Source organism: Scomber japonicus, chromosome 9 (genome assembly GCF_027409825.1).
Source record: "Scomber japonicus isolate fScoJap1 chromosome 9, fScoJap1.pri, whole genome shotgun sequence".
NCBI lineage: Eukaryota > Metazoa > Chordata > Actinopteri > Scombriformes > Scombridae > Scomber > Scomber japonicus.
In genome coordinates this window covers 32,713,357-32,740,028 of record NC_070586.1, presented here as the reverse complement: position 1 = coordinate 32,740,028, position 26,672 = coordinate 32,713,357, and the positions used below count along the sequence as shown (strand labels likewise).

Sequence of the window (26,672 nt, the reverse complement as noted above, 5' to 3'; positions counted from 1 at the left end):
CAGATGCATTCCAAAGAGTGGAGATGAGAGTTGAGCAGTGTTTAACAGCTCTGACCTCAGAGTGAAGGGCTTCTTGTACAGTCTTCCTCCATCTCCTCCTCCATGTCACTGTAACATGCCAGGACAGGCAGTCTGGCAGCACAACCATCGTCATCCTGCTGTGAGGACACGGCCCTGAACAGGAGGGAGCAGATCTACAGGACAAAAAGAGATAACGTGTTAGTGTACATCTTTATGAAAACAATATTGTAGTTCTTTAAGAATAAATTCCCTTTTTTCAGGTTGCTAAATCTAGTCAATACAATTAAAGAACATTTTAAGTGCTGAAATAGTGTAAAGTGGATGATTTTAACTAACTAAACCCAGTGGGTCACTAGAAACTTGTTTGACAACAGGATACTAAGACCAAAATATTCAGTGTGGAAAAGCAGTACAGCACAAGAGTCAAGTTATAGAAAATAATATATGTGATGCCAGGAAAATGTTTGGATTCATTATGTTAATATAGAAAATGGACTTCTCGTCTCTCACATCCAGTGTCACCTTGCTTTGTTGTCTTTAGTCACAACTCTTAGAGTGAGGCATTATGGCAGGCTGGGCATACTTCCAATCGAGGTCAAAGTAAAAACTCTTCAAGCACTTTGGCACTTCACAATGCCACCCAACCTGTCAAGACTGTAAAGCATGTAAGCCTCGGGGGAGCAAACAGAGGCCATATGGACTTCCCAGTGAAAATTACAAAACAACAGGGAGTTGTTGTTGTTATTGTTACCGTGGAGGAAGCAGGGGTTGTGGTGGCGCTAGCGCAGGCCTCCGCAGGTACATCCAGTCTGTGCGGGTCGTCAATGTGAGGCAGAAGCTGCGTCATAATGTTTGGGTTGAATATAGGGCTGCCCTGGCTGGATGCGATCATCTCGGTCATAGCAGGAATATCCAGGGACTTATCCGAGTCTGCCTTGCGTGAACCCACAGGTATCACAGCACACCTGAGAAAACAAACAACACCTGTATGCACAAGCAGCATTGTGTCATGTTCTATGGCAGTAAGAGATTATTGTTCCTATGTGGACAGCATAGTGAAATCACAGTATGTCTCAGTGAAATCTGACACCTGAGGTTGTGGATTAGTACTGTGTCCTGTGTGGAGAGGTGTTTGTTATACCCACATGTCTGACAAAGAAAGAGGTGATGTTATTGCTATGAAATGGAAAAACAAGGGGCAGAGAAAATACGAGAGGTGCACAAAGGCCAGAGAGGAAGTTTCACACACCAGTAATAACGGTGAGGTTGAAATACAGAGCGCCTTCTAAAAAACTCTACATTTTGACCCTGTTTTCTCCCTTGTTGCCTTCAATAATTAAAAAAAGGTGATGTTAATATTAAATATCACTTGTAGTTTCAAGTTTGAGGTAGAGTGTGATCAGTTGTTTTAAGGGGTTTGTCCTGGTACATTCAGTTTCCAGAGGAATATCAGGTACATCATGTTTATTCACCTCTACAAAGACATTCATGCACAGGGTGTGTATCTCTATATCAGATGATACTGAAAGTGGCTTTAAGCGTGGCATTAGCAAACAACAACCCTATGCACGTAACAACACTGCATGTCATAACCCTCAGAGAAGCAAACAGACCAGAAGTAAAAAGAGGAAACCCACAGGAAGGGGTAAAGAGCTGCTTCTAAACTGTCTTCAGACGACCTCAGGCTCTGTGCTTGTACTCCAAAAGGCCCCGAGGCAGCAGACAAACAAGTTGTTTTTTTTAACAAACATGCCACGAATAACAAAAATACACTGCATGTGAGCAGAAAAGGCCTAGATGATTGATTTCAGAACAGAGAATGAAAAGTGAAGGAGTGCGTGTTGTTGCTGAATTCCTGAGCGGTTGGGACAGGAGCACAGAAAAACCGCCTGCTCATCAGGTCACTGATGTCACAGCAGACTCCCTGCAGTGCGCACAAGCAAACCAAGCTACAAATGACCCAGATGTTCAGCAGTCCAGCTAGGACTGGTGTGACAGGATCCGCCCAGACCCCAAAGCACAATACAACACAGGGAGACAGTTAGCAGAGCAGGACGAGTGACACTGGCAGGACAGCCTAGTAGGCTAGCATAGTGGAGATGAGGGGATTACAGACTGTCACACTGACAAGCTTCTAACCTAACCCCACATGTCCCGGGCTTGCCCTATTTATCTCTTTTACAAGGCTGGCTGCTGTAACACTATGCCCTCTTAGGAAGCTAAAAACAGCCAATGAGGGCAAACTGCATTGACTGAGTGCCAGGAGAGAAGCTCAGGTAGAGCAGTGTGGGAAGATTCAATTATACTCGGTAATACACGGTCACTGCAGATCTGAGAAACTAGGCCTGCAAACACTTCAGTTGTGACAAGAATGCTGCAAGCTCAAAATCTGGTCCTTATCTGCGTGACTGTGCTGAGAGTGAAACACATCTTAAATACTGCAGGCAGAGTTAGATTAAAAACATTGTAACCAGTGTGGTGTTTTGTGTATTTTTACCTTAGTGGGGTCTGAGCCGGGGTCTCTGTAGGCTGAGAGGGGCCCCTGCTTTCAGAGCCAATGAGAGTAGCCAGCACCACCGCGGCCTCCAGCACCATGTCCTCCACAGAGAAGCACACAGGCCTACAAATAACAGTGTCTGAATTCTAATGACTTGAATATGATATGCTTTTTCATTTCACCAGTATCTTCCACCATATTCACAGCCAACAGAACATCTCACATGAGCCCTTTGGGAAAATTATTGGTAATAGAAACAGACAAAATATTTCACTGTGTTTTGAGGTTGGCTGGTGTTAATTACGCTCTCAGCGTGGAGTCTGGCGTTGATCTCTGTAATTTAAGACATGGACGCCACTTGAACTAATCGTTACGTCAAAGAGACTTACTTTCCTGGAGTACTGAAGTGGACTGACACCGGCAGGGAATGTGACTCTGCAAAGGACAGTAAACCCTGGAAAAATAAAACAGCAGAGGCCATAGCTGAGAACTGCTTGTGTGCACCCAAGTCATGACTATGAACCCTTTTATTTTGAGCATAAAGTTATAGCATGTTTACAACAATCAGGATAAAGAAAATATCAATGCTCAAGTAAATTGAGGCCGACTAAAAGTTAAAGCCGGGTGTCTAATCCATCCAAACCCGATTTCCACTTCTGAGGGAACCAACAGGAACAAGAAGACTAGGCTGGCTAATGAGGAGCCTCACAGCGGGATGTCAAAGAGACATTCCAAGACATGAGGGACAAGAGTTGTGGGCGTTAATGCTCATTAACGAGACTAACGCAGTTCATCCAAATTTCCAAATAGCCAACCAAGTCTGTTTGCTGCTTGTTTTCAAAGAAACTTAAGTTGGGGTTGTGCTCATTTAGACACTGTGACAAACCACATTGGATTACTGCTCACGCTATTCTGGAAATAACACTATAGTTTTCTAAGATCCAGTGTTTTGCAGTTACTCAAAATAAAGAATAGTTAAATAATTGAAGGCTGACTGGAGCGAAACTGGTCTTTAAACTGAAAGGTAGACATTTCTTAAACAACCATGAAATGTTGTAGCCTATACTTTCTGCAGCTCATCACTTTAATTACTTTTTTCTATGTAGTGGTATAAAATGTCACACTATCTTTGCTATAAAATGGGCCACAGCACTGAGGGGAAAGTTCATATGAAAACGTTACAGAGTTACAGGGGCTTTCGAACACTCCAGTATCCAGATTACAGGCCCAGAAATATGACCTTTTAGACATGAAATGACCCTGGAGAGCCACTCACACACACACACTCTCTCTCACACACACACACACACACACACACACACACACACACACACACACACACACACACACACACACACACATACGCACGAGAATACACACACATAATATTCTCATGTGACACGATAAAAGGAGCCTCCAAAAATAACCGTTACCCTCAGCTCCTTCAAACAGAATGTTATGTCCGAGTCCCCTCCGAACTGAAAGTAGTCAAACTCGTCTGGGTGTAAGGACATCTCGGTGCACATCATCTTCATGTGATCTGTGAAAGAAGCACATCCAAGTCAAATAATATCTGCACTGCATTTTATAATGTTTGTTCAAATGTGGTTGAAGAATTGCATGGGTGATTTTTATAGTCAGTTTGTTGTCAGAGTGACTTTTAAACTGTTTATATCTGTCACGGCATGAACAGAGTCTGAGCCAAATCACATTGTAACATTAGCTCACCGTCTCCGCCCTCATAGTAATTTTTCAGACCGACTCTCAGGGGACTCATGGACAGAGTGATTTCCTCCTGAGACACTGGGAAATGCAGCACCATATCACCAAAAAGCCTGCAGGAGTTGAAAGCAAAACAAACACAAACTAACACAGAATCAACCAAAGCCATGAGAAAGGGAGCTTTATTTTCATGCTGTAGTACTGATGGATGACGGCGTTCTTCATTTCAGAACATTTTGATTTGAACCATTATTATTATGTCCTTGTCATTCTGGTTGATTATACTGAAATGAAATGAACTGGTGTATCTTTCAGGGTTTGATCTGTCTCCTGGAGTCAGCTGAGAGAACAAAATGCTCAGCAGGTAGCTACCATACATCTTATACATTTCACAATAAATATAGCTTAAATGGACTTCTAAGCCAAAACTCAATCATAGGAATGTCCTCCTAGTTTTAAGTGCTGCATTTCTAATAAGAAGTGTATTATACTAACAGACTGATGAGCCTCTCACCTGGCTGGAGCCTTCAGCACATTGGGACAGAGGTGTGAGGCAAATACTGCCTGCAGAGCTTCACTTTCCTGGAAATACAGGTTGTGGGTTTTTGTGATGCCTGGTACAAAAGCAGAGACAGGATGTTTGGAAGACACTGCCACCAAGTGCTGACAATATGCAATACCATGTCTGCAGCATAATGTCAGTAGAGGTCATTCAGGAAAAAGAATCATTGGAAACCTAGTATTAGACATAATGTGTGTCAGCATTGTTGCAATTTTCAAGAAATTCTCATACATACTCGTACTAAACTCATAGTAAACTCTCATACTAGTTTACTGTTTTACTGGTGCATATGATGGTCCGTGTATCATCCGTTCATTTACAGTTTTTTCTTGAGTTCACTTTTTCAAAACTGTTCACACAGTGCAGATCAGTAAAATAGATCATTTCACAAGCAAAATGCACTAAAACAACCAAGCTTCTTTACCAGAATCAACCCTTAAACCAGAACACAGACAACACTGGTCTCCCAACAAGAAAACCCATTACACAATGACCTAAAGACAAACAAACCATTTATTTAAAATAAACCAACATTCCATGAAAACAAGAACAGTAATTCTTTATTGAACAGATTGTGCTACTTCACGGTTTATGTCACATAAATTAATCAGGAAATATACAATACAAAAACAGGATTTCTGCAAGTGTATTGCAAACCTGGCAGTCTGCTGGACCTTAGTTGACCCCCCACCATGCCTAAGCGTCAGGGATTTTTTTAAAAACAACGTATTTTAAGATGTTTTTAAATGTAAAAAGTGTGATACAAGTAGTGTCGCTCCTTTAAGGAATAGCTCAGAGCGTAGTGAGTGTGGCATTGAGGGAGGGAGAGGGAGAGAGAGAGAGAGAGAGAGAGAGAGAGAGAGAGAGAGAGAGAGAGAGAGAGAGAGAGAGAGAGAGAGAGAGAGAGAGAGAGAAGAGAGAGTGTGAGTGCATCTGTTAGCATAGATGTCCTGCAGTAACAGTGCAGTGACACTGCAGCTACCAGAGCAACCTACTTGCCATCCAAGAACAGGCAGCGAGCGGGACAGTTTCTACTGAAAACAAGCACTGAGACCTAAAGAGTGATGAGAGCAGCTGCTCACTAACAGCTACATGTGTTAACAGCAAAGAGCAAGAGGGAGAACAGACATCCCACTCTGCTACTCTGTGTTGGCACTCTACTGCAGGCTCATGGAGCAGACAACTTCAGTTTATAATTGTGCCAAACAACTATTGATAACACATAATAATTTACAAATTGATTACAATGTGATTTCGCTGATGATAATAAAAGAACACAGTGACTAGTGTCTTCTGACACTAGTCACAGCGGTTTAGCTTCTCTATGATGTAAGCACCCTGATGCAGATTCATTTGTCCTGAGAAAGTTTCCCCACCCTTATTTTGAGGCTGGACCAATTTTATCTGTTTCTATTATGGAAAAAGAGAAAGAGCCAGAAATGAGAATGTGAGAATATATTCAGCTTGCTAATGATACAAGAACAGATGTCACAATACACTGCTAGAAGTGATTTTCAACCACAGAGAGTACCATGGGAGTTATTACTCACACACACACATGAATCAACAAAATGATATTATGATCAATGGTAAGGACTCATATGTGAGAAAATCCAGTAAGACACATGAAAATCTGAAAAATAACACACATGCATCATACCTCCGTGCACTAAATGATGCACATTTTTAAATAACTGCTGCATGGATCACAGCTGTTTGACTGAAAATGGTAATGCTAAAACAAATTAGTGTGGCTTTTCTATTCAGCCAAAATCCTATATAGTATTATAAACGTTGACAAAAGGAACATATACAATTTAACACTACAAAATAAACCCTTGCTACAAATGAGCTGATTTGATCTGATCTAATCTGATGACCACAAAGTCATGTTTTTACAGAGAATCAGTCTTTCAGTCTTTTGCCGCAAACACATTTTCTTTGTAATTTGTTTTCTTGTTTTCTATCCTGCAAATCACCAACTAAAAGTATAAAACAGCTGAATAAAGCTTGTTTGTTCTTACCATTTATGTGCTGACAAGGTTAATATTTTCCAGCAGGTGATGGGCGTCTTCATGGAGCTGAGTTGTGGGTTTGACAGATGCACTGATGGTGTCCATGGTAACCATAATTTTAATCCAACCCAAAGTAAAACAGCTCATATTATTAATTGGCTCCCATGACTATAAATACAACATTACGGTTGGATAGATCTCAACAGTCATTAACTCCTCTTTCCCTCTCCGCTTTGGTAGCAGAAACAATGGCATTACTTTTTTTTTTTTTTTTTTTTTTTTTACATGCATGACATCCAACTAAAAAGCAAAAATACTCACACCATACTAAAGGCATATATATAAAATCTTTAACATAGTCATTTTAAGCCTTAGTCTACTTAGTTAGCTGCGTGATATCTGTTATCCAGGATAGCCAATGTTAGACTCAGTGAATCCTGCTCATCCAATGAGAGCCAGACTGCAATCAACTTCTTTAATGATACAGGCCTCTGGTCACAGAAAAAAGTTGGACACAGAATACACCCAACAGTTATAGTGGTGACCCACGGTCATTTCAAATACATGCTGATCGTTACAATTTTAACTTCAGCAGCTAACAGCAGACAGGGAGATTCCCTCTAGCAGGTCAGTGCTGCTATTAGCTCCTGAGGCTAAAACTGTCTTCACATGAAAATAAACCACGTTAAACACAGACAGGTTTATTTAAAAATAAATGTTGTTGTTGTTTAACAGTTGTCACACTGTTTGTCTTATTATTATTGTAATTATTAATGAATGTTCTCTAGCTATGGGGCGTTACTGAGCTACTCCCCCTCCTGCTTCATTTTTTAACATTTTTCAAAATTATGCAGTGGGTGGAGTTAGGCACAAGCATGGAGGTGAAGTTACACTTTAAATAGAAAAGTGTACAGGCCTGGTATTCAGACAGCCCATTCACAACATTGCCTGTCTGTGCTTTAGCTTGACAGTGAGAATTTCATATAACAGTCCTCCTGGATAAAATAATAGGGGGTTATTTTCTTGGAATATAACAAATATTGCATTGAATATATTAATTAAATGAATGAATGATACACAAATGGACCAACAGAGCTGTCAAAAGTAACCCCTATACTACTAAATGAGATGATAGTTCCTGAATCATTTCTTTAACCGCAGGTTGCTTATGATAGAAAATCCAATGCTCCTTACCATGCTTGCAGAAAAACTGGATCATCACTCTGTCCTTGGGAGTGCCGACTGTTATCTGGCATCGTTCCACAGTACGCTCAATGGATGCCAAACAACGGAAAAGTGACAGCACAGACTTCAAAAGAAAAAGACGTGTTTAAGTTAAACTTATCATCAGAAATTTTTGACCATAGAGATGATTTTTATGACTCTTTTTATGCCTCAAGTTAGTTCTGTTTGGTTAAACCTTCATTACTGTCTCTAACAAGACCTAATATACCTTCATGACCAGTTTGCATGTCATTGTTTCAGTGCCCTGCTCTGATACTGATCCTGGGCTGTAGTGTTGGAAGAACAGTGGTGAGAAGAAGAAGCAGGCATATGCAGAATGAGCAGAATTCACTGATCTCAGCGCCAACTTTAAGACACAAAGAGACAGAGGGATTCAGTCAAAACGCTGCTCTTTGCTGCTGACAGGAAGTAAAGTATGAACAGGGAAACAAAACGTAGAGAGGAGTCATGTATTAGAGGCCTCATATAAAATTACATTTATTTTATTTAAACAAAAGTACAGGCGGGGCCAAATAATATTATCCCTCTAGGAGGAACAAAACGTCTTCCTATGCCCCTGGTTTATTAGTTTATTAGTTCATTAGGATCCACATTAGCTGAGGCCATGATGTCAGCTAATCATTCTGGGGTCCAACACAGAAAATAATACCATTTTACAAACCACAATTATGGTCCTACTTGTGCAGATTAATCATTAAATCAGAAATATTAAAAATAAAAATCCATCATTAAATTAATCCAGTAGAAACAAGATCCGATCATATTATTAAGCAAGGTTATTCATCCACTCTCAATACTCACAGTTATTGTATTAAGTACATTTTAATAGTTTTCTTAAAAGCGTATCTGGTGTTTATGTTGATAATGTGATATGGTACAGAAAGTTAAGGATGAAGTTAGTGTTGCTCACCCCTTTGACCATGGGATCCAACCATAGCTCATCACCAATCCGTGACAGGGCATGAATGGCCTTTCCAAAGGCTGGAACAAGCATCAGGGAGGAGTTAGCAACATTACATATGTTACTATAATTTCACTAGACCGTTACTGTAATATAAATTAGGCAGACTGTCTTATTTGTAGTGATACTAACGCTGAGCAGTATTCTAGTTAAATTGAACGTGCAGCTAACTTAAATTAACCAAGCTAGCGTCGTCCTTTATCATAAATTCATGTTTATGCTTCTTTTAAACTTCTTGTGACCCGCCAAAATTGCTAAGTATGTAGGTGACACATTTTAAAATATTATTTTTAGCAGCAAAATAACGTGCTCATGTTAAGCTGGTCAACTTGTTATTATTATTATCATTATTATTTATTTATTTATTTTTACCTTTGACGCAGTTTCCTTCGACGACACAATTCATATCTGCTGACGTTAAATGTAGACTCACGAGCTCACCACGAGGCAAAAAGCGCGCGCAGATATAGGCCTACGCACATAGATGATTAAAGTTACGTCATGGTACAAATGTATTTACTTTTTTCATTGGTTCATTTAATAGATTTGCTTACAAATGCGCCAAAATGAGCAAAAGGAGTTTTCCATTTGTGGACAGAAGCAGTTATTAAAGTAGTTTACAAGCATGCAAAGCATCACTAAAAAGAGTATTCATTGTAGATAAATCATACAGGAGAGCTTAACCCTTTATTGGGCAAATAATTATATTTGGTAACTTCTGTAAATATCCCAAAATATCCTTCCTTCCTTCCTTTCCTTCCTTAATGCCTTCTTTCTTCCCTTCCTCTTCTCCTTTCTCCCTCCCTCGTTCCTTATTTCCTCCGTCCTTCCTTCCTTTCCTTCCTTCCATCTGTCCTTCCTCCCTCCCTCCTTCTGTCCTCCCTTCCTTCTTTCCTTCCTCCGTCCTTCCTTCCTTCCTTTCCTTCCTTCCATCTATTCTTCCTCCCTCCCTCCTTCTCTCCCCCTTCCTTCTTTCCTTCCTCCATCCCCCTTTCTTCTTTCTTCCCTTCCTCGCTCCCTCCTTCTCTTTCTTTCCTCCCCTCTACCTTCCTTCCTTCCCTTCCTTCCTTCCTTTCAATGAGTGTCCTATAAAGGGTTAATGCTACACTGCCAGGTCATCACTTCCCTCCAGTTCAACAGCAGTAAAACTGACACTCTCCTTGCTGAAACTCCACATCAGATTCAGTCCTTCATACCTCATTTCACCTTTTCTATTCAGAAATGCTTTTCATCTTAACTCTTAACAGTGCTGTCTTCATGTATATTGTAAAGTTTAATGAATGAAAAGGATGATCAATGAAAAGGATGATGCAAATTAAATGTATTACTATTATTTTACACATTAAAACGAGTAAATGATTTTTATTAGGCTATATAGTTCCCAGAAAAAGATATAATGCTATTTCAAATGTAAAATACATAAATCTCAAGTTATGTTTGATAGAGGATATGTATTGGAGCAAAACAATAGAAGTAATGACTGACTCTAGACTGTATATTACACATAGTATATATTGTATCATATAGCTACTATGTGACGGACTGATGAGGATGACTGTGATGTGTAATGTTTGAATCAGTCTACCTTTACCCAGGTCAGTCTGCTTCAATAAAATCAAAATACAGATATATAATTAAAAATTATAGTATGGCACATAAAACTCAAGGACAACAAAATATGCACTTTAATACCACCGTGTTTAGGATATGATCAAGAACAGAAGAACACTAAATAATAGCTACTGAATGACACTAAACAACTAACATACTGTCTTCTATAACTATTTGTTACACATATAGACATGTCACACATTTCTTGATTAGGAACATTTGTAGTATTTGACAATTAGAAAAGATCCATAATACGCTCTCTAAGAGTTCATTAAGGCCTTTAAAAACAGGTAAAGTCTTAATTGTCATATCTGTCACCCCTCGACTATTTTTGGAAGTATGACATCAGAATCAGCTATGTTGCTGCGGCTGCTTTTCCTCTGCACGTGCAGCTTTGTCCTTGCCTCCACACCTTTTTCCGCACCTCTTCCACACACACTCTTTTCTCTATCCTGATGATCTCCATACCTCCGCCTGCAAGTGCCGTTCTGACCTGCAAGACACAAAACACGCTGTGAGATGGATATCAGCTGTCAAAACCTCAAGCTGTTGACATTAACTGTAGAAACACACCTGAGTGAACGCATGTGTGCAGCACATTGAGATAGTGCTGCTTCATCTGCCGCCTCATGTGCTCTGTGCTGTAAACATTAGCTATACTGCAAAGATAGCGCCTCTGCCCAGCTGTAAGGGCTGGATGCTGAGGCAGGAATAAGAACAGATATGATTATACATGGAAGATTGACAGCAGCCTTTGTATATATGAAGAATGCAATTATCTCTTATTTCTAATCCTCTTGAAGCCCTTTGACATTAAAAAATAGATAAACGCATTTGAGCAAAGTTCCAACATTTATGTGGTTACCTGTAAGAAGGGTGCAGACATCATAGATTTGGGAACATGAATTGTCCTCATGTGCTGGCCGCCAGCAGACACATTAAAGTGTGTTCCTCTGTACATCTCTCTCTCTGGCTGACTAGGTAAATATTCAAAGCCTAATAAATGCAACAAAACAATACTTCATTTAGTACAGCTGAGTGTATTTTATGCAGTACAGCTATTTTGATGCAATTTGAAGCACATTATCACAAATATTATCGAATCCATTACACCAAACCTGGATTTCATCAGTTTAGTATATTAGCAAGAATGAAAGATTTTCAAAAGTACATTTCAGGTTTGTGCATTTACTTGAGTTTCACGTTCCTGTGGTGGAAAACAACTTAATGACTCACAATTACAGTTATGAGGTACTTTCCTTTTCAATGTGTGCTCCTAGTCTCTACTTCTACTCCACTGCATTTCAGGGAAATTGTCCTTTTTTCTCTACAAGTATTTGATTGTTTACTTAGATATTTGATCGTTACAAGTTACTTTTCAGTGAAACCAGTTACACAATAATACAAGTCAGAAGTGACTATTCTGCGTAACAAGTGCTTGCTGTATTTTTCTTGTAGTACTTTTGTACTTTCACTTAATTTAAATTATGAATGCAGGATTTTTACTCCCAATAGATTATTTTATACTCTGGTATTAACACTTTTACCCAGTTAAAGATCTGAACAGCTCTTCCACCAATGAAAATTAAATAAGCAGATAACTCATGCTGAGAGGTTTTGTTAAATCAAAAGGGAAAATAAATGTTACATTATGTTTTAGATACAGTTTGCATTCAATTATCTGTTTTGTACTTAAATGAAGATTAAGTCTAGTCTGCATGTAAAGGAACATTCGACTCACCATCCTTGCACCTCTTAACTTCTGCAGACCTAAAAAAAAACATCTACAATTTGAAAAGAACTACATCCATCATCTTGATTCATCCAATATAGGAAGTTAACTCCCACACTGTGTGGTCTTACCTCATTAACATATGACCACTTCCATTTTTCAACATGTTCTCTCTTTTTAGGTGCTCGACAAATGTAACCCGTTTCCTCATTGTTAGTTACAATAGCAGTATTTCCTGCGGATATGTCAGAGAGGTTGCAAGCAATCTTAATCTGCTCAGTATGTGTTGCAGTCAGCAGAGCCTATTAGTGTGAAATGAAGCCAGTCCTGAAATATGACACTATTCCCAGGGTTCCAGTTACAGAGCAGAGGTCTAATGTACTTGAACCCATAGTGTGTTCTCATCTAAAATGTAAAAGGAAAACTAAATTACAAAGCACTCTTTTTACACACTTTATTGAGCATCATGTCCAATATACATTGCATTGACACAAAAATGGGAAAAATAAAAACCCCAAAACAAATAATGGCGTTAGGGTGGATTACCTGGACACACCATTTTCAGAGCGTATTGCTTAATGACATTTCAAAACGCACCGAATCTGTGCAAATACAGTGAACACCGGTCAGAGGAGGTCATGGTAGGTTAGAAAATTCTGACTTAAAAAGGTAATGTTGACAGCAGTTATGTGATCGTCAAGTCTACAGAAATCTACTAACTGTACACATCACATTCACCCAGAATGAACTAACAATGGTATCCTATTTAAAACATACCCCACTCCTTCAAACCTGATTGCATGCGCCAAAAAGGTCGGTTAGTTATTTTTCAATGTCAGTCACAGATCAATCATGTATAACAATATCATAATTCAAAATAGATGTCATCATGGCTTAATAGTCAGCAACACTATCAAAGAAAGGGAACAAAAGCCAATGGTTTCCAGACTCCACCCGAACACGACTGTGTATAGTCTTTAAAATAAAACCTAGATGCGGGATTGTGTTCTTTTCCGATGAGAACGTTCATTACTACGCGGTGACTCAACTTCAAGTCTCAAATTGAGTGATTAAGAAGATGTGAGCAATGTGGACTAAATATGCACCAAGTCAGAACTCAAGATGTTGATAGAATTTAAGAGCGTTACTTTACAATCTACCCAAAGTCCTCAGAGCCTAAACCCCCTAGTGACAGTGACTTACACATCGTTTACCCACACACTGATCCAAAGCCAAATGTGCCACAATGAACAAAGTAAGAACGACTAGCCTAACTCTACAATGTAGCCCCTTAAATTCCCCGTGTTAATAGATTAAGAAGTTAAACAACCGGAACCCTCGTCTAATTTGTTAGCCTTTTTCTTAAATTGAGGTAAGCTCGGATGCCAGTTAACCAGTACACAAAACAGAATAATCACAGCTTAGGCTACATTCATAGACTGTTTTTGGTTGTCCATGATATATAATTAAAATCGTGAAAACACGTTCAACTCAGTGGTGATTAATAGACATCTTTATTGGCCGTGAAGGCCGCGTGTTTTAGGGGAAGGTTCGGGAATATTAGAGGTCTATATTTTACTGATTGCTAATTGAGATCCTACTAAAAGTTTAATCCTGAGAAGTTGGCACAAACCTCCTGTTAATGTTAGCCATGCCTTGTGCGAGCCGATATATTCTAAAACTATAACTCTCAAAACGCTGAGTAAGCCATTCAATTTACATCCACGGCTAGCAACGATACATAATTAAGAGCTGTTTGAAGGGGGGGGTCATGCAGGTTTGAGAGTCATGGTTTTAATATCTAACAGAGATACGCTAGTATTGGAGGGAGATTCAAACAGAAGGCCGTTTCTCAGAGAAAAAAATAAAGACTATGAAAACTTGTTTGTAAGTGCCTTAAAAAGTTCTAAACCTGTCTCTCTGAACAAGCAGACTGTGAGGAAGTGAAGCCAAACAAAAGGCAACGGTGATTCAATGACAGTGTTCAAAATGATCACATCTATCGACAGAAATTTGCTGGGCCGACATTAATCTGGTGGTAAGTATGCAGTAGGGAGGACGAGTGATGACCTAATGGTAACGGGCTTTTTGTTTGTTTTTACACAATCTTGACCACTAAATTGCATAAGAAACCTGGTATAAAGTAGAAACTGTTCAGCAGCAGATAAAAAAGCAAGTTAATTTACAGTAGTGACATATCTTACATCATTAATTTTTCAAAATAAATAAAATTAAATATACAATTCCAGGTAGGAAACAGGTGAATTTCGCTGGTAGGGTTCTCAAATTGGCTCATCTTGCGGAAAACGACAACCGTTCACAGAAACGTGGTTGAAGCCAACCAATTCCTTTGACTGGCAAAACAAGGGGTGCAAAAGCCTTTCGCTGAAATTTTCCCTCTGAAGGCATTTCCTTTAACTGGGGGGGGGGGGAGAAAGGAAGAGTGTAATTACTTTGTGTTCAGAAGCAAGATTTCACACATGATGAGCGTTGCATAGCTCCAAAAACTCCATGTTCAGTACTTACCCTGGAATTTACAATTGACTCCTAATCAAACGCCATCTCTTGACTTTTTCTTACACAGCGGGCCACCTTCCTTTTGAATTCACCGTTGGGGTCCTCCCTCCATTCTTTCTGTGGGAGCAATATGACATTCCTTCAACTGCACATCCTCAATTTACTTAAACTGCCAAGATAACAAGGGGGGGGGGGCAGATTTCCAGTGTCATGGGAACGGGATAAGTGGCGTAACTCACCGCAGCATCCACATTAGCTGGTGAATCGCTGTTGGGGTCTGCCAGCATGGAGATAACGCTAATCATGATTGTCTCTACTGTGTGGATGGGAAGCCAGCGCTCCTCAGGCTTTTCATAACCAAACTTATCCTCCCCGGGCTCGTGCAGAATTGAAATGCAAACGTCCCCGTTCTTTGCAACTGTGAAGAATGGGAACAGATGTTTAACAGCAGTTTATATGAATTACAGAAAGGCTTAACTACTATCAAATTCAAAGCCTGGTTTATATTGCAGCTTGGCCACAAGAAAGCACCAACATGATCCAGTAGAGTGGCATTTATATTTACATTTATTTATAAGCCCAGACCAGGCGATGGCATTTAAGATTAGAAGTCAGTAAACACCAAAGACTTTGCTTGATGTGTGTTTACCATTTGGGTGCCAGATTTCAGTTATGAACTTCATCTTTGGAGGCCGTAGTGGATAATCATAGGGAAAGGTAAGGTATGCTTTGAAAAACCCTCCTTCACTGCAATGGAAACAAAAAACAAAGACAAAGTGAGACATTATGAACAATTTTAACATCAAATCTGAATCTGAACATATATTACAGCTTGCAACCCAAATAAGGCTTCACTTACAAAAGGGTGTCTTGTGGACCGATGATAACAACTTCCCATTTGTATATGTCATCATCATCTATCAGACCAGCTGAAAAGCCCTCCACGGGGTTCTTGTTAAGCTCTGGAAAAAGAGACATACGGTATTTTTAAATATGATAAAGCTGGAAATGAAGTATAGCACCTTCACAAATTAACTTCCCAGGAAGGTGACAGGTGTGTGGGCAACCAATAGGTAAACATGAAGGTACACACACACACACACACACACACACACACACACACACACACACACACACACACACACAAAAGGACTGCTGCAAGGAATACACAGCAAGCTCTTTCAGCAGGTCATATAAATCACCATTAACACAACATGTATGGGTAAATGCATATAGAGAGATATATATGTGTGTTTAACTTTATGAACTGATGTTAAAATAAATTGTGGTGTTAAACAGCTGCAGGCATATTTGAATCTACATTTACAGCAACATTTGCAGTAGGGCCTCTAATTAACAATATTTATCTTAACGGAGCAAAGTGTAAAAGTAGTATGGAATGTCCATGTTTCTGCGCATATGTAATTAATTATATATATATGTATTGCTTGTATTAATGTTATTGTAATATAAATTGTGCTAAATTTAACATGTGGTTCATTTTTTTGTCCAAAATATGAGATTCTGACTAGTAATACCAACATTTGCCTGTTAAGAGAGTGCGCCTCAAGACAATTTCCACCATTGACATGGACAAATCTGCTTAAAGCATCCTTCTAATATAAAGTTTGTTTATTCCATGTAGGAAGTAATCGGTCAATATATCACTATGAATTTTGTCTCTGTGTAGAATGTTTCAGACATGATCCTGTTGTTACTTTGTAGGAGATAACATTATGTTCTCACATTAAGTTGATTCACAGTATATATATATAGTTTTGACTAAACATGATACTCAATAACAATCACTGCTGAACAGAACTGACAACTTGAAGAACTGAATTAAATCAACTTCAAAACCCTACACACTGGAAAACTAAAATGTTCATGAGGTACAATTAGTTCATTATGCTGAATCAGCCACAGTATTTGGGATACTAGCCTCTAACTCTCAAATTGGGAGGCTGGATGCTTTTCTGCTGTCATTTCAGCACCACTGCAAAACCCTGAATCCTGACCGCAGTGAGCGGTTGTGGTAACTAACATCATAGTGAATCTAACTTAATCAAAGTAGGTCACTGGCTACAGAGTCCAGGAAGGAGAAGCTGATACGGTATCAATCTGTAATAGAAAGCTATAGATTATGTGATGCTGACCCTTCTATACTGTATTTGTGATATATATTAAACAGTATTACAGTTACAGACACGCTGTAATCTGCCATTATTTGACTTTTATAGTCAAGTACCAATGAACACTGAATGAATTTAACTGTTAAACTACTATATTTAAATCACAGGTGACATTTTCTCAGTAATCAGATGGGAATAATCAAAGTGCTGAATCAAAAACATATTGACATTTTAATTAAACAACAGTTAGTGTCGGCAAAAGTCGTGCTTTAACAATCCCTCAGATTGGTGATAAACCATGTTAAAAAACTCTACAGTAAGTATGACCACATGTTTTACTCTTTCCATGTTTAGCAGACAGGAGACAGACAGACATCCAGGTGCTGAGCTGGACACGACTGTCACTCAGCAGCTGACCAAACTATGCTTCTTACTGACGTCCATGTGTCTGCCATTAATAAGAAAAGAGGCACCATGACCATCACCAGTAAACACAATGATGATGACTCTCACAATAAGCCAACAGCAGAACAATAAGTTTGATCACTGTGGACTTCAGCACAGAGATGCGTCTCCGCACTCAAAGCCGCTACCTACCAGTGTTAGTCTCCAGCCAGATTGAGCCTGAGTAACGCTCAGTATTATCTTATATTGCCAGGCAGTGAGTTTGTCATTTTTACTCAAGTTGCTACTGGCTGAGCAGCATGTTTGTCAGTGAAAGGCTGAGGTTTATACAGTTTTAATTAGCTAAGCTAAAGTCATCAGAGCAGATGAGTCCCTAGATTGATTATTCCTTTGTTCCGCCAGCTAACTAATGTCGAACTTGCTAGCCCGTTAGCAAGGTTGGCGCTGCGATTCAGTATTGGCTCAGAAATAATGTTATTAGTGGCAATATGTATCCTCATTTTCACCAGGAATCAGCTAATCGAGGCAGCTTAGCAACATATTGGATTACAGTGATAATGGAGTCCATTATGTTGCTTAAATTAGCTTTCTGGGCTTACTCCGATGGCGTAAACACAGCTTTGCGTAGCTAAAAAAAGCTAACGTTAGCTGCTGGCTAGGTAGCCTTTATATCGATTGTATTTGCGTATAAATGTAGTATTCGTATTACCTGCCAACTGTTTTCGAAGAAGTAATGCTGATTGTTCGGTCATGGTACGTGGACGTAAATGAAAAAACAATTTGAGTCGACAAATAGTCCCCAAAAGCAGAGCTGGAGCTGAAGTGGAGTGGATGTCTGCCGCTGCCTGCTGTGTTTTGACACAAGCTTCAGCTGCTGCTTCACTTCTGCGCACGCGTGTGTTTGACAAGGCTCAACTTCTTATTTCTGAAAAAATCTTTTTTTATTCAATCATTTTATTGATTTACTTGTATTTATTTGTTCATCATATGAAAGTGTCCGAGGAAATGTATCATAGCCTTCATGTAATGTTTAAGGGCTAAAAGAAGAAGACAAGGATCAAGAAACAGTCACTGAAGATGGAAACAGTCTTTTCAACCTTCATTTCATAAGGTTAGTATTTATTGTGTTATTTGAGACACAATTTTATTATTGTTCTTTTCCCCCCATCACTCTATTTATAGAAAGGATCACCAACATGTGTGACAGTAATACAGACTTTCACTCCTGGAGGTTTGAATCAAGAGATCATTTTCTACAGAAAAATATATAATTATAATATTTAGACCATATAGACCATATGTTTGAAAAATGTTAAATTTTGTAAATTTAACAGTTGTCTCATTTTCCTTAGTGTTGTTTGATCTAGTTAACTTTTTATTGAAAGGTGTTAAGACCCAATTGATGTATAAGACTATAAGATTTCCTCTCTTTTTCCACTCTTTCTGCAATATATTTTTGTGTAGATTCTGATATAATATTTCTATATAAGATGTATCTGGTATTTTCTGCTGTTTTTGGTGTATTGTTTTTCGAAGTATGGCTTTTGTATTATTGGTTTTGTCTGTGTAATTGTGTTTTATATATATAGGTGATATTTATCACCTCTGCGGTTTGGTTGGTTAACCACAGCTTCCATCAGAGAGCTTGTCAGCCTGTTGGTGTGCATGATGTATAAATATGAGTGTGGTTTCCAGGATTCAAATAAATCTGACTTGACAAAGATCCAAGTAGGATTGAAATGTTATCATCATTCATCTTTTGTGGCTTGGAGTAAGTGTGCAGGCATTACCATTGTTTCATAATGAAATAAAGAAAACATAAAAGACATGATTTCACTTTCAGTTTGTTGATACAGTCAGCATGGTAACAGGACAAAGGGTAATAATAATAATAATAAATTATTTAAAAAAGGAAATCTTGAATACAAACTGTATGTGCACACTTCTTATTGTTTATAAGTTGGTTAGAATCAAGATACTTTCCAAAGAAGCTTTCTAAACAGTATTACAATCCTGGGCTTCCTGCTTAATTGAATGGTTGGTCTGAGTGTCAAAATAATCTTTCTTTTCGGAACTCTGATGTATACTGACATTCATAAAATAGATGTTGAGTTGTGTCTTCTTCATTTTTATTTAATTTAATTTTTTTTACAAAAATCACATTGTTATCAATATCCACAAATCTTACAAAGATGACTTTCCAGATGTGATAAGTCATCCTGACTCACAGGAGTGCTCAAATTAAAATATTATTCTATAACAGAATAAACATGTCTGTCTTGCAGGGTTTTTTTGAATATCATAATTTGAGAGGCATGGCATACAGTTCAGGATTAAATTATTGAAAGATATATTTGGTTACATTTTCCCAGAGAAACTGGTGGCTTGTCTTGTCTTATTAGTTAGTTGGGCTTATACCTGTCTTCTACTCATATACCAGCAGAGTCAACCAGTTATTATACATTTAACAGAATTTATCATAGCTGCACATATTGTTTGTAGGCATGGTATTTATTAGATGAAAGGGTTGAGGTCAGAGGGAGAAAATGCATCTCTAATGTTGTGACATGCCTTGAACAGACAGGAGCACTTGTGAAGTGGAGCACAAACAACATCTGCCCAAGGTACTTCAGTTTTAGCCACATTTGTGTAATTTCAGACTCAGAGGCAGTCTGTGACGGGAAAAAAGGATACAGGTTTTTTAAAGGTATTGTTGTTGTAAGACATGGGGCAGGAGTGAATCAGAATCATTTTTATTAGACAAGTAGGCCTATGTATACACATATAATCTAAACAAAGAAATTACTGATTGAAAATTATATACAGTAGCAAGTGGCTACAGGGCAGATATCTTTTCACATTTTTTTAGGTGTTTCATTTATATTATTACTGCTACTAATCATTATTGTTTCCCCAAAACAAAGTAAAATGAAGCTGCACAACATTATTTTTTTAATAAACCTTATCACTGCAGCAAAACAAGAATGCGTTCATGACTATCGGATATATTTGTGTTTATTGTGCATAAACGGCCTTAGTTAATCTATTGAAGGAACAATTTATACACATTGGATTGCCTATTTCCCATGTTACGTGGCACATTTTCAAAATCTATATCTACGCTCAAACTAGAGTTTAAAAAAACAAAAACAAAAACAAACAAATCAAATGTACTGCTAAAAGTCGCAGATTTGTTGGGAACGTCGTATTCACAATCGGAGTGTGAAAAAATAGGAGCTTTTGAAGAGCACCTAAAGGCAACACTATGCGGAAGGGAAGTTAGCGGCGCCATATTTAATACACCAGAAGCTAACCTAGCTAGCCTTAGCTGTTTACAAGCTGAAACTTTTAACGTGACACGATAACTCAAAACAAGCCTTTCACTAAAGCTAAAATGAATGTCATAGATCACGTACGGGACATGGCTGCTGCTGGCCTTCACTCCAACGTCCGGATATTGAGCAGTTTACTGCTGACGATGAGTAATAACAACCCGTAAGTAATGTCAACGCGGGCTCCGTGTATTTCCTGAAAGGGCTCTCTTCTACAACACAATGATATATACAGATGATGTGAAGTAGTATAACCATTACACAGCTTGGGCTTCTTAATGAATCCAAATAGACACTCACCCCTTATTATTACGTTAATTAGATTGTTAAGATATATTATGAAGTGAAACGTGAACGTACAGATTTTTTCTCTGTCCAAGAAATAGTCCTATACAGTTATGCTTTTTGCTATTAGCAGTTAGCTTCAAATGTTATGAATTTAAAGTAGGTAAGTTATGTTTGGGATGACTTCATATTTTGTGTACTACCTGCTTCTTTTCGTTTCACAGTATTATACAGTATAGTGGGGATGATTTAAATTACAGCTGATGGTCATGTTACACCTGTACTGTCACACCACTGAACAATGTTATTGTTATTATAGGACATCATGTGTTATAAGCAGGAGGCACTGAAGAAGGGTTTCTGTGTAAAAAAAGCTATATTAAGCAGTGGCTTTTACTGTCTATTTGCTGTGTTACTTATATTTAGAATAGTCATTTTTAAGCTGATCTGTAGTGTATCATTTTAAACTACCATTTGTTCTGCTTGTCTCTGTATGCTCAAGGAAACTATCAATTTGCCTGTGCAGTTCCAACATTTTACATTATCCTGTGTGCCTAAGACAGACATCTTCTACTATGTTATCTGTAGTCTAATAATTTTATTATTTATATTTCTTTGAATCCAGAGAGCTGTTCTCACCAGCCCAGAAGTACCAGCTGTTGGTTTATCACGCAGATGCCATCTTCCATGATAAAGAGTATCGTAATGCTGCATGCAAGTACAGTATGGCACTGCAACAGAAGAAGGTGCTCAGCAAGACATCCAAAGTCCGAACTTCTACTGGTGGAGCTGCAGCTAACATACAGGCACAGGTATGTTGGATAAGACTTCATTTTTCAATTGTAAATTAAAACTGTGATACTATTCAGTGTGTGTCACAACAGAACATAACTAGTGCAGGAATATATGTTTAATGATGGTATCATGCAATGTTTTGCACCTTGACGATCATAGGAAACTCCTAATGTGGGCTGTAGTATTTTATGACCAATGAAAATAACAAAGATGTCAAAATGTATTCAGAAAGTGACAAGAAGTTATTTGAGGATGTAAAAGGATACAACCTACTGTTTAAAAGATACTAGTTTAAACAATTTCTGTCAATTTTCCTGATGTTTCCAATAACCAGCCACAACCAGAACACCTGAAAGTCTGTTATGATGAAGGTTAATCTTTCCTAGATCCATACTGACAGTTGAATGGTTGTAGGAAAAATAACATAATTAAACCAGTGATATATAATTTCATGTCTTTCAGAGTTTGCCCTCAGAGATAGAGGTAAAATACAAGATCGCTGAATGCTACACCATCTTGAAATTGGATAAAGACGCCATCGCAGTGCTTGATGGGATTCCCTCAAGACAGAGAACTCCAAAGGTAGGCTGTGACAGCTCAAGAAAAACTGCCATTGTGTCAATCATTTTGCAAATGTGAAATCTGTTTAGAAGAAATGGATGTTATTGTTTTTTCTCTCCTCAGATCAACATGATGCTGGCTAACCTGTACAGGAAAGCTGGTCAGGAGCGCTCCGCTGTCACGAGCTACAAAGAAGTCCTCAGACAGTGCCCCCTCGCCCTGGATGCAATCATTGGTGTGTATGACAACAGTGAATAAACATTTAACCTGCAGAGACACTTCTACCTGCTAAAGTCTATCAGCTCTCCTGTATGTGCAAACACGTTCTCCAAAGTTCTGCTGGGACTTTAAATGGATCTCTCACTCCAATATACCTTTTGAAGATTGTATGACTGAAGTGTTTTTGCTTTATCTCCACCCAGGCCTGCTCTCTTTATCAGTCAAAGGAGCTGAAGTGGCGTCCATGACCATGGATGTGATCCAGAGTATCCCCAACCTGGACTGGCTGTCTGTTTGGATAAAAGCATACGCCTTCATACATGCTGGTGACAATCAAAGAGCCATCAACACCATCTGGTGAGGAGGATTTACTCATGTAAAAGTCAGATCCTGGTTACAGAAACTTTATCCAGCTTTCTGTTTATACACAAATGAGTGGCTGATGATTAGAATCTGGGATATGATTAGAACCATATAAACCTTGAATGAGATCAAACCTGGGATGTACTAGTGTGTGTGTGTGTGTGTGTGTGTGTGTGTGTGTGTGTGTGTGTGTGTGTGTGTGTGTGTGTGTGTGTGTGTGTGTGTGTGTGTGTGTGTGTGTGTGTATAAACATAGTCATTCTTTGTAAGTAACTCAATATTACCATGCCTGTTTAATGTAATTGTTTAATTGATGTGTGTCGTCATCTCTCTCGTGCCGTCTCAGCTCTCTGGAGAAGAAGTCTCTTTTGCGGGACAACGTGGACCTGCTGGTGAGCCTGGCAGATGTCTACTTCAGGGCTGGTGACACGAAGAACGCCATCCTCAAATTTGAACAAGCCCAGATGCTGGACCCCTATCTCATCAAAGGTACACTGCAGGACTAATTATTGATTAATTTAGCAACTATCATGAATGTAGTCACATTAATGGGAGAAGAACAACTTGTTTTCAAAGATGACATCAAAATAGTTATGGAGTGAAATGAATGTCTGAAAGGAGTTTAGGAAGCATATACTGTGTAATAAAATGAGATGTGGACTTTATGTTTGACTCAGTTTTATGTTGTTGTTTTTGTCAGGAATGGATGTGTACGGCTACCTGATGGCTCGTGAGGGCCACCTGGAGGACGTTGAGGTCCTGGGAGGCCGACTGTTTAATATCTCAGACCAGCACGCTGAGCCTTGGGTCATTTCTGGGTAAGTGCCGCAAAGCTCTTTTTTAGGGCTGATTCAGAGTTCCTGATTTTCTGCAATACAATGTACTGCAAATATAACTCTGCGTTCTCCTGTTTTAATAGTTTTCATCTTTTTTTTTTTTTTACGTGTCTCTGTTCAGTTGTCACAGCTTTTACAGCAAGCGATACTCCAGAGCTCTCTACTTGGGAGCAAAGGCCATCCAGCTGAACAGCAACAGCGTGCAGGCCCTGCTGCTGAAGGGGGCGGCGCTGAGAAACATGGGCCGCGTTCAGGAAGCCATCATCCACTTCAGAGAGGCCATGCGTCTGGCGCCCTGCAGACTGGACTGCTACGAAGGCACGTCTGATTTTTAAATATGTTTTCAGATGTCTGTTTCCACCGGTCTCTACATCACTATAACAGCTGTTCCTCCACAGGTCTGATTGACTGTTACCTGGCGTCCAATGGGATAAGAGAGGCTATGGGGATGGCCAATAACATCTATAAGACTCTGGGGGCCAACGCGCAGACTTTGACCATCCTTGCCACGGTGTGCCTAGAAGATCCTGTGACTCAGGAGAAAGCCAAAACCCTGCTGGACAAAGCTCTGGCTCAGAGACCCGACTACACCAAGGCCGTGGTCAAAAAGGCCGAACTGCTCAGTACGTATGACTGTGATGTAGTGGGCCGTTGATGTGTCAATATTTAAGTGTCTGGTTTTGTTGTAACAAGCGTTGTGTCTTTTCTTAAAGGTAGGGAACAGAAATATGAGGAAGGGATCGCTCTGCTCCGGAACGCCCTGGCCAATCAGAGTGATTGCGTTCTGCACAGGATGCTGGGAGATTTCCTGGTCGCTGTCAATGATTACCAAGAAGCCATGGATCAGTATAGTATAGCATTAAGGTAACCAGAGATGACTTTTTTTTATTCTAATGCCTAACAATGTTCATAAAACTTCCACTTACGATGTGAATATCAGTCAGGGTCAGGATTCCTCTCCTTCTGTCGATGGGTTCAGCCTGTTTTTCTTTCATTCTTTTCTAAGTCTGGATCCCAACGATCAGAAGTCTCTAGAAGGCATGCAGAAAATGGAAAAGGAAGAGAGCCCCACGGACGCCACGGTGGAGCTAGACGGCGACGACATGGAGGGCAGCGGAGAGGACGGAGACCTGGAGGGCAGCGACAGCGAGGCGGCTCAGTGGGCCGATCAGGAACAGTGGTTCGGTATGCAGTGACCCAGGGCCACCGCCTCCTAACACCCTGCAGCCTACGGGGGAGGGGGGGAAGGCCTTCAGCCATCAGGGCGGCCTAACAAGACGAGGCGGCCTCTGAAGTTCACACCGCTCCTCACACCTCGCGTCGTGACCACAGAGGTGAACACGGAGACATTGCCTGCTTCAGAGACCCCCGGATGAGGTGACGCCCAGGTTTGCAGTGCAGCTACAGGAGGACTTCAGTGCTTTTTTTTTTTTGTTTTGTTGGTTTTCTTTGAAGTGAAGCTTGATGCACAACTCCAGCCATTTTAGAGCCATCATCCTGACGGTGTTATCAAGCACACCACTGGAGCACTTGATTCTGGTTTGCTTGTCTACACAGCTGTGAACCAAAGTCTTAAAGTCTTAAAACTGAGATGCTTGGTTACTAGACCTGTGGTGAGACATCTTTTAAAAAATTAAGTTACACCATTCATTTGGATGAAATAGGTTCCAGGTATTATAAAATACAACCTGAATTTTAAAAATGACAGCTTTTTCGGCAGTGTAACTATAACCAGCCAAAGGTGTACACTTAAGCAATGGTCAGAATCAACCAGTATGATAGCAAAACCAGGTTCAGGCCCAAAATGGCTGGTGTTCTACTCAACATGTGTTACAGCAGGGCAAAGGTTTTTAATTTGTGTTGTGTTTGAGGCCGACACTCACTTGTTTGCTGCAAGAGGCAACAAGGTCCAGATGTCAAAGTATCACAATCACATCTCTCTAACAGATACTTGAGGTCTGTTTAAAAAAAAAAAAAAAAAAAAGTAACAATGTATAATATTTCTGCTGCTCACTAAAAGTTTCATTTTTAATTCTGTCTCATCAGAATTTGTCATGTATTGTATAATTGTCCTTATTTTTGTGCGTGTTGTCTGCCTTTCTCTGTATAAAAAAAAAAAAAAACCATCACTGACTCATTCTTAGGTTGGGAAGTGTTACTTTACCATTTCAAAACAAATGTTTATAGTATTTTGTACATATTTTTAAAAATGTATAATAAAATCATTAAACACTCTTTTTGTCCATTTTCTTTAAAAAAAAAAAAAAAAAAGTTGAATGAATAGACGACACATTACAAAGAACATTGAGTAAACTCTTCATGTATGACAGTTTTATTTACCTGAAACCAAAGTTCATGTGATACATTGTACAATCATCTCTGAAAATACAGTACAGCAGTTAGGCAAAAAATGCCAGTGAAGGGACTGCCTGCCACTCTCATCACTGCACCGCTGCACGTCTGCCTTCTCAGATACGGCAAAATTTGCTCCGAACATGTTGCACATCTCAGTGCAAAGCAAAAAAAAAAAAAAAAGTCTGTTTGGTTTTTAAATATCCCATAAAAGTATTTCCTTAGGAAAGATGAACTGTGTTTTTGAGCTTATTTAACATCTGTACTATCTGACGAATGTCTATGCTATATACCAATACTATACATCGTCTATTACACAAGTCTGGTAAAACAGATGGCTGATTCAGCAGACATGCACCGTGGAATATTGTACAAGTTACTGTACACAGTACTAAGATCTTAGTCTAAAAAGATGGCATGAGGATCGTATCATTATCTAAGGCTCTTCATGCAGGAGGATGAAAGGACCGATGAGGTGGGGATTGGCTAGTTTTCATCAGACATTTATTT

General features: G+C 39.2%; 3 protein-coding genes across 3 annotated transcripts; 1 reads left to right on the top strand and 2 right to left on the bottom strand.

The window, feature by feature from the left end:
- Nucleotides 1-29: 29 nt before the first annotated feature.
- rad9b (RAD9 checkpoint clamp component B) lies at nucleotides 30-9,429 on the bottom strand. Its single transcript, XM_053325590.1, has 12 exons — nucleotides 9,396-9,429; nucleotides 8,973-9,043; nucleotides 8,271-8,408; nucleotides 8,012-8,126; nucleotides 4,755-4,854; nucleotides 4,247-4,353; nucleotides 3,952-4,058; nucleotides 2,908-2,972; nucleotides 2,519-2,641; nucleotides 1,163-1,197; nucleotides 773-1,005; nucleotides 30-194 (listed from the first exon to the last, which is right to left on the bottom strand). Exons 1-12 carry the CDS (start codon nucleotides 9,427-9,429, stop codon nucleotides 57-59), a joined length of 1,266 nt encoding a protein of 421 aa, XP_053181565.1. The 3' UTR covers nucleotides 30-56.
- Nucleotides 9,430-12,806: 3,377 nt separating this feature from the next.
- Nucleotides 12,807-18,272, bottom strand: LOC128365118 (ubiquitin-conjugating enzyme E2 G1-like). The gene is made up of 6 exons (XM_053325756.1): nucleotides 18,130-18,272; nucleotides 15,743-15,845; nucleotides 15,533-15,630; nucleotides 15,123-15,301; nucleotides 14,893-15,000; nucleotides 12,807-14,784 (listed from the first exon to the last, which is right to left on the bottom strand). Exons 1-5 carry the CDS (start codon nucleotides 18,170-18,172, stop codon nucleotides 14,914-14,916), a joined length of 510 nt encoding a protein of 169 aa, XP_053181731.1. The 5' UTR covers nucleotides 18,173-18,272; the 3' UTR covers nucleotides 12,807-14,784; nucleotides 14,893-14,913.
- A 2,437-nt stretch (nucleotides 18,273-20,709) lies between these two features.
- Nucleotides 20,710-26,045, top strand: anapc7 (anaphase promoting complex subunit 7). The gene is made up of 11 exons (XM_053324984.1): nucleotides 20,710-20,915; nucleotides 21,663-21,849; nucleotides 22,295-22,414; nucleotides 22,517-22,628; nucleotides 22,816-22,969; nucleotides 23,321-23,463; nucleotides 23,675-23,792; nucleotides 23,932-24,128; nucleotides 24,209-24,433; nucleotides 24,524-24,674; nucleotides 24,817-26,045. Exons 1-11 carry the CDS (start codon nucleotides 20,815-20,817, stop codon nucleotides 25,004-25,006), a joined length of 1,698 nt encoding a protein of 565 aa, XP_053180959.1. The 5' UTR covers nucleotides 20,710-20,814; the 3' UTR covers nucleotides 25,007-26,045.
- The last annotated feature ends 627 nt before the right edge of the window (nucleotides 26,046-26,672 follow it).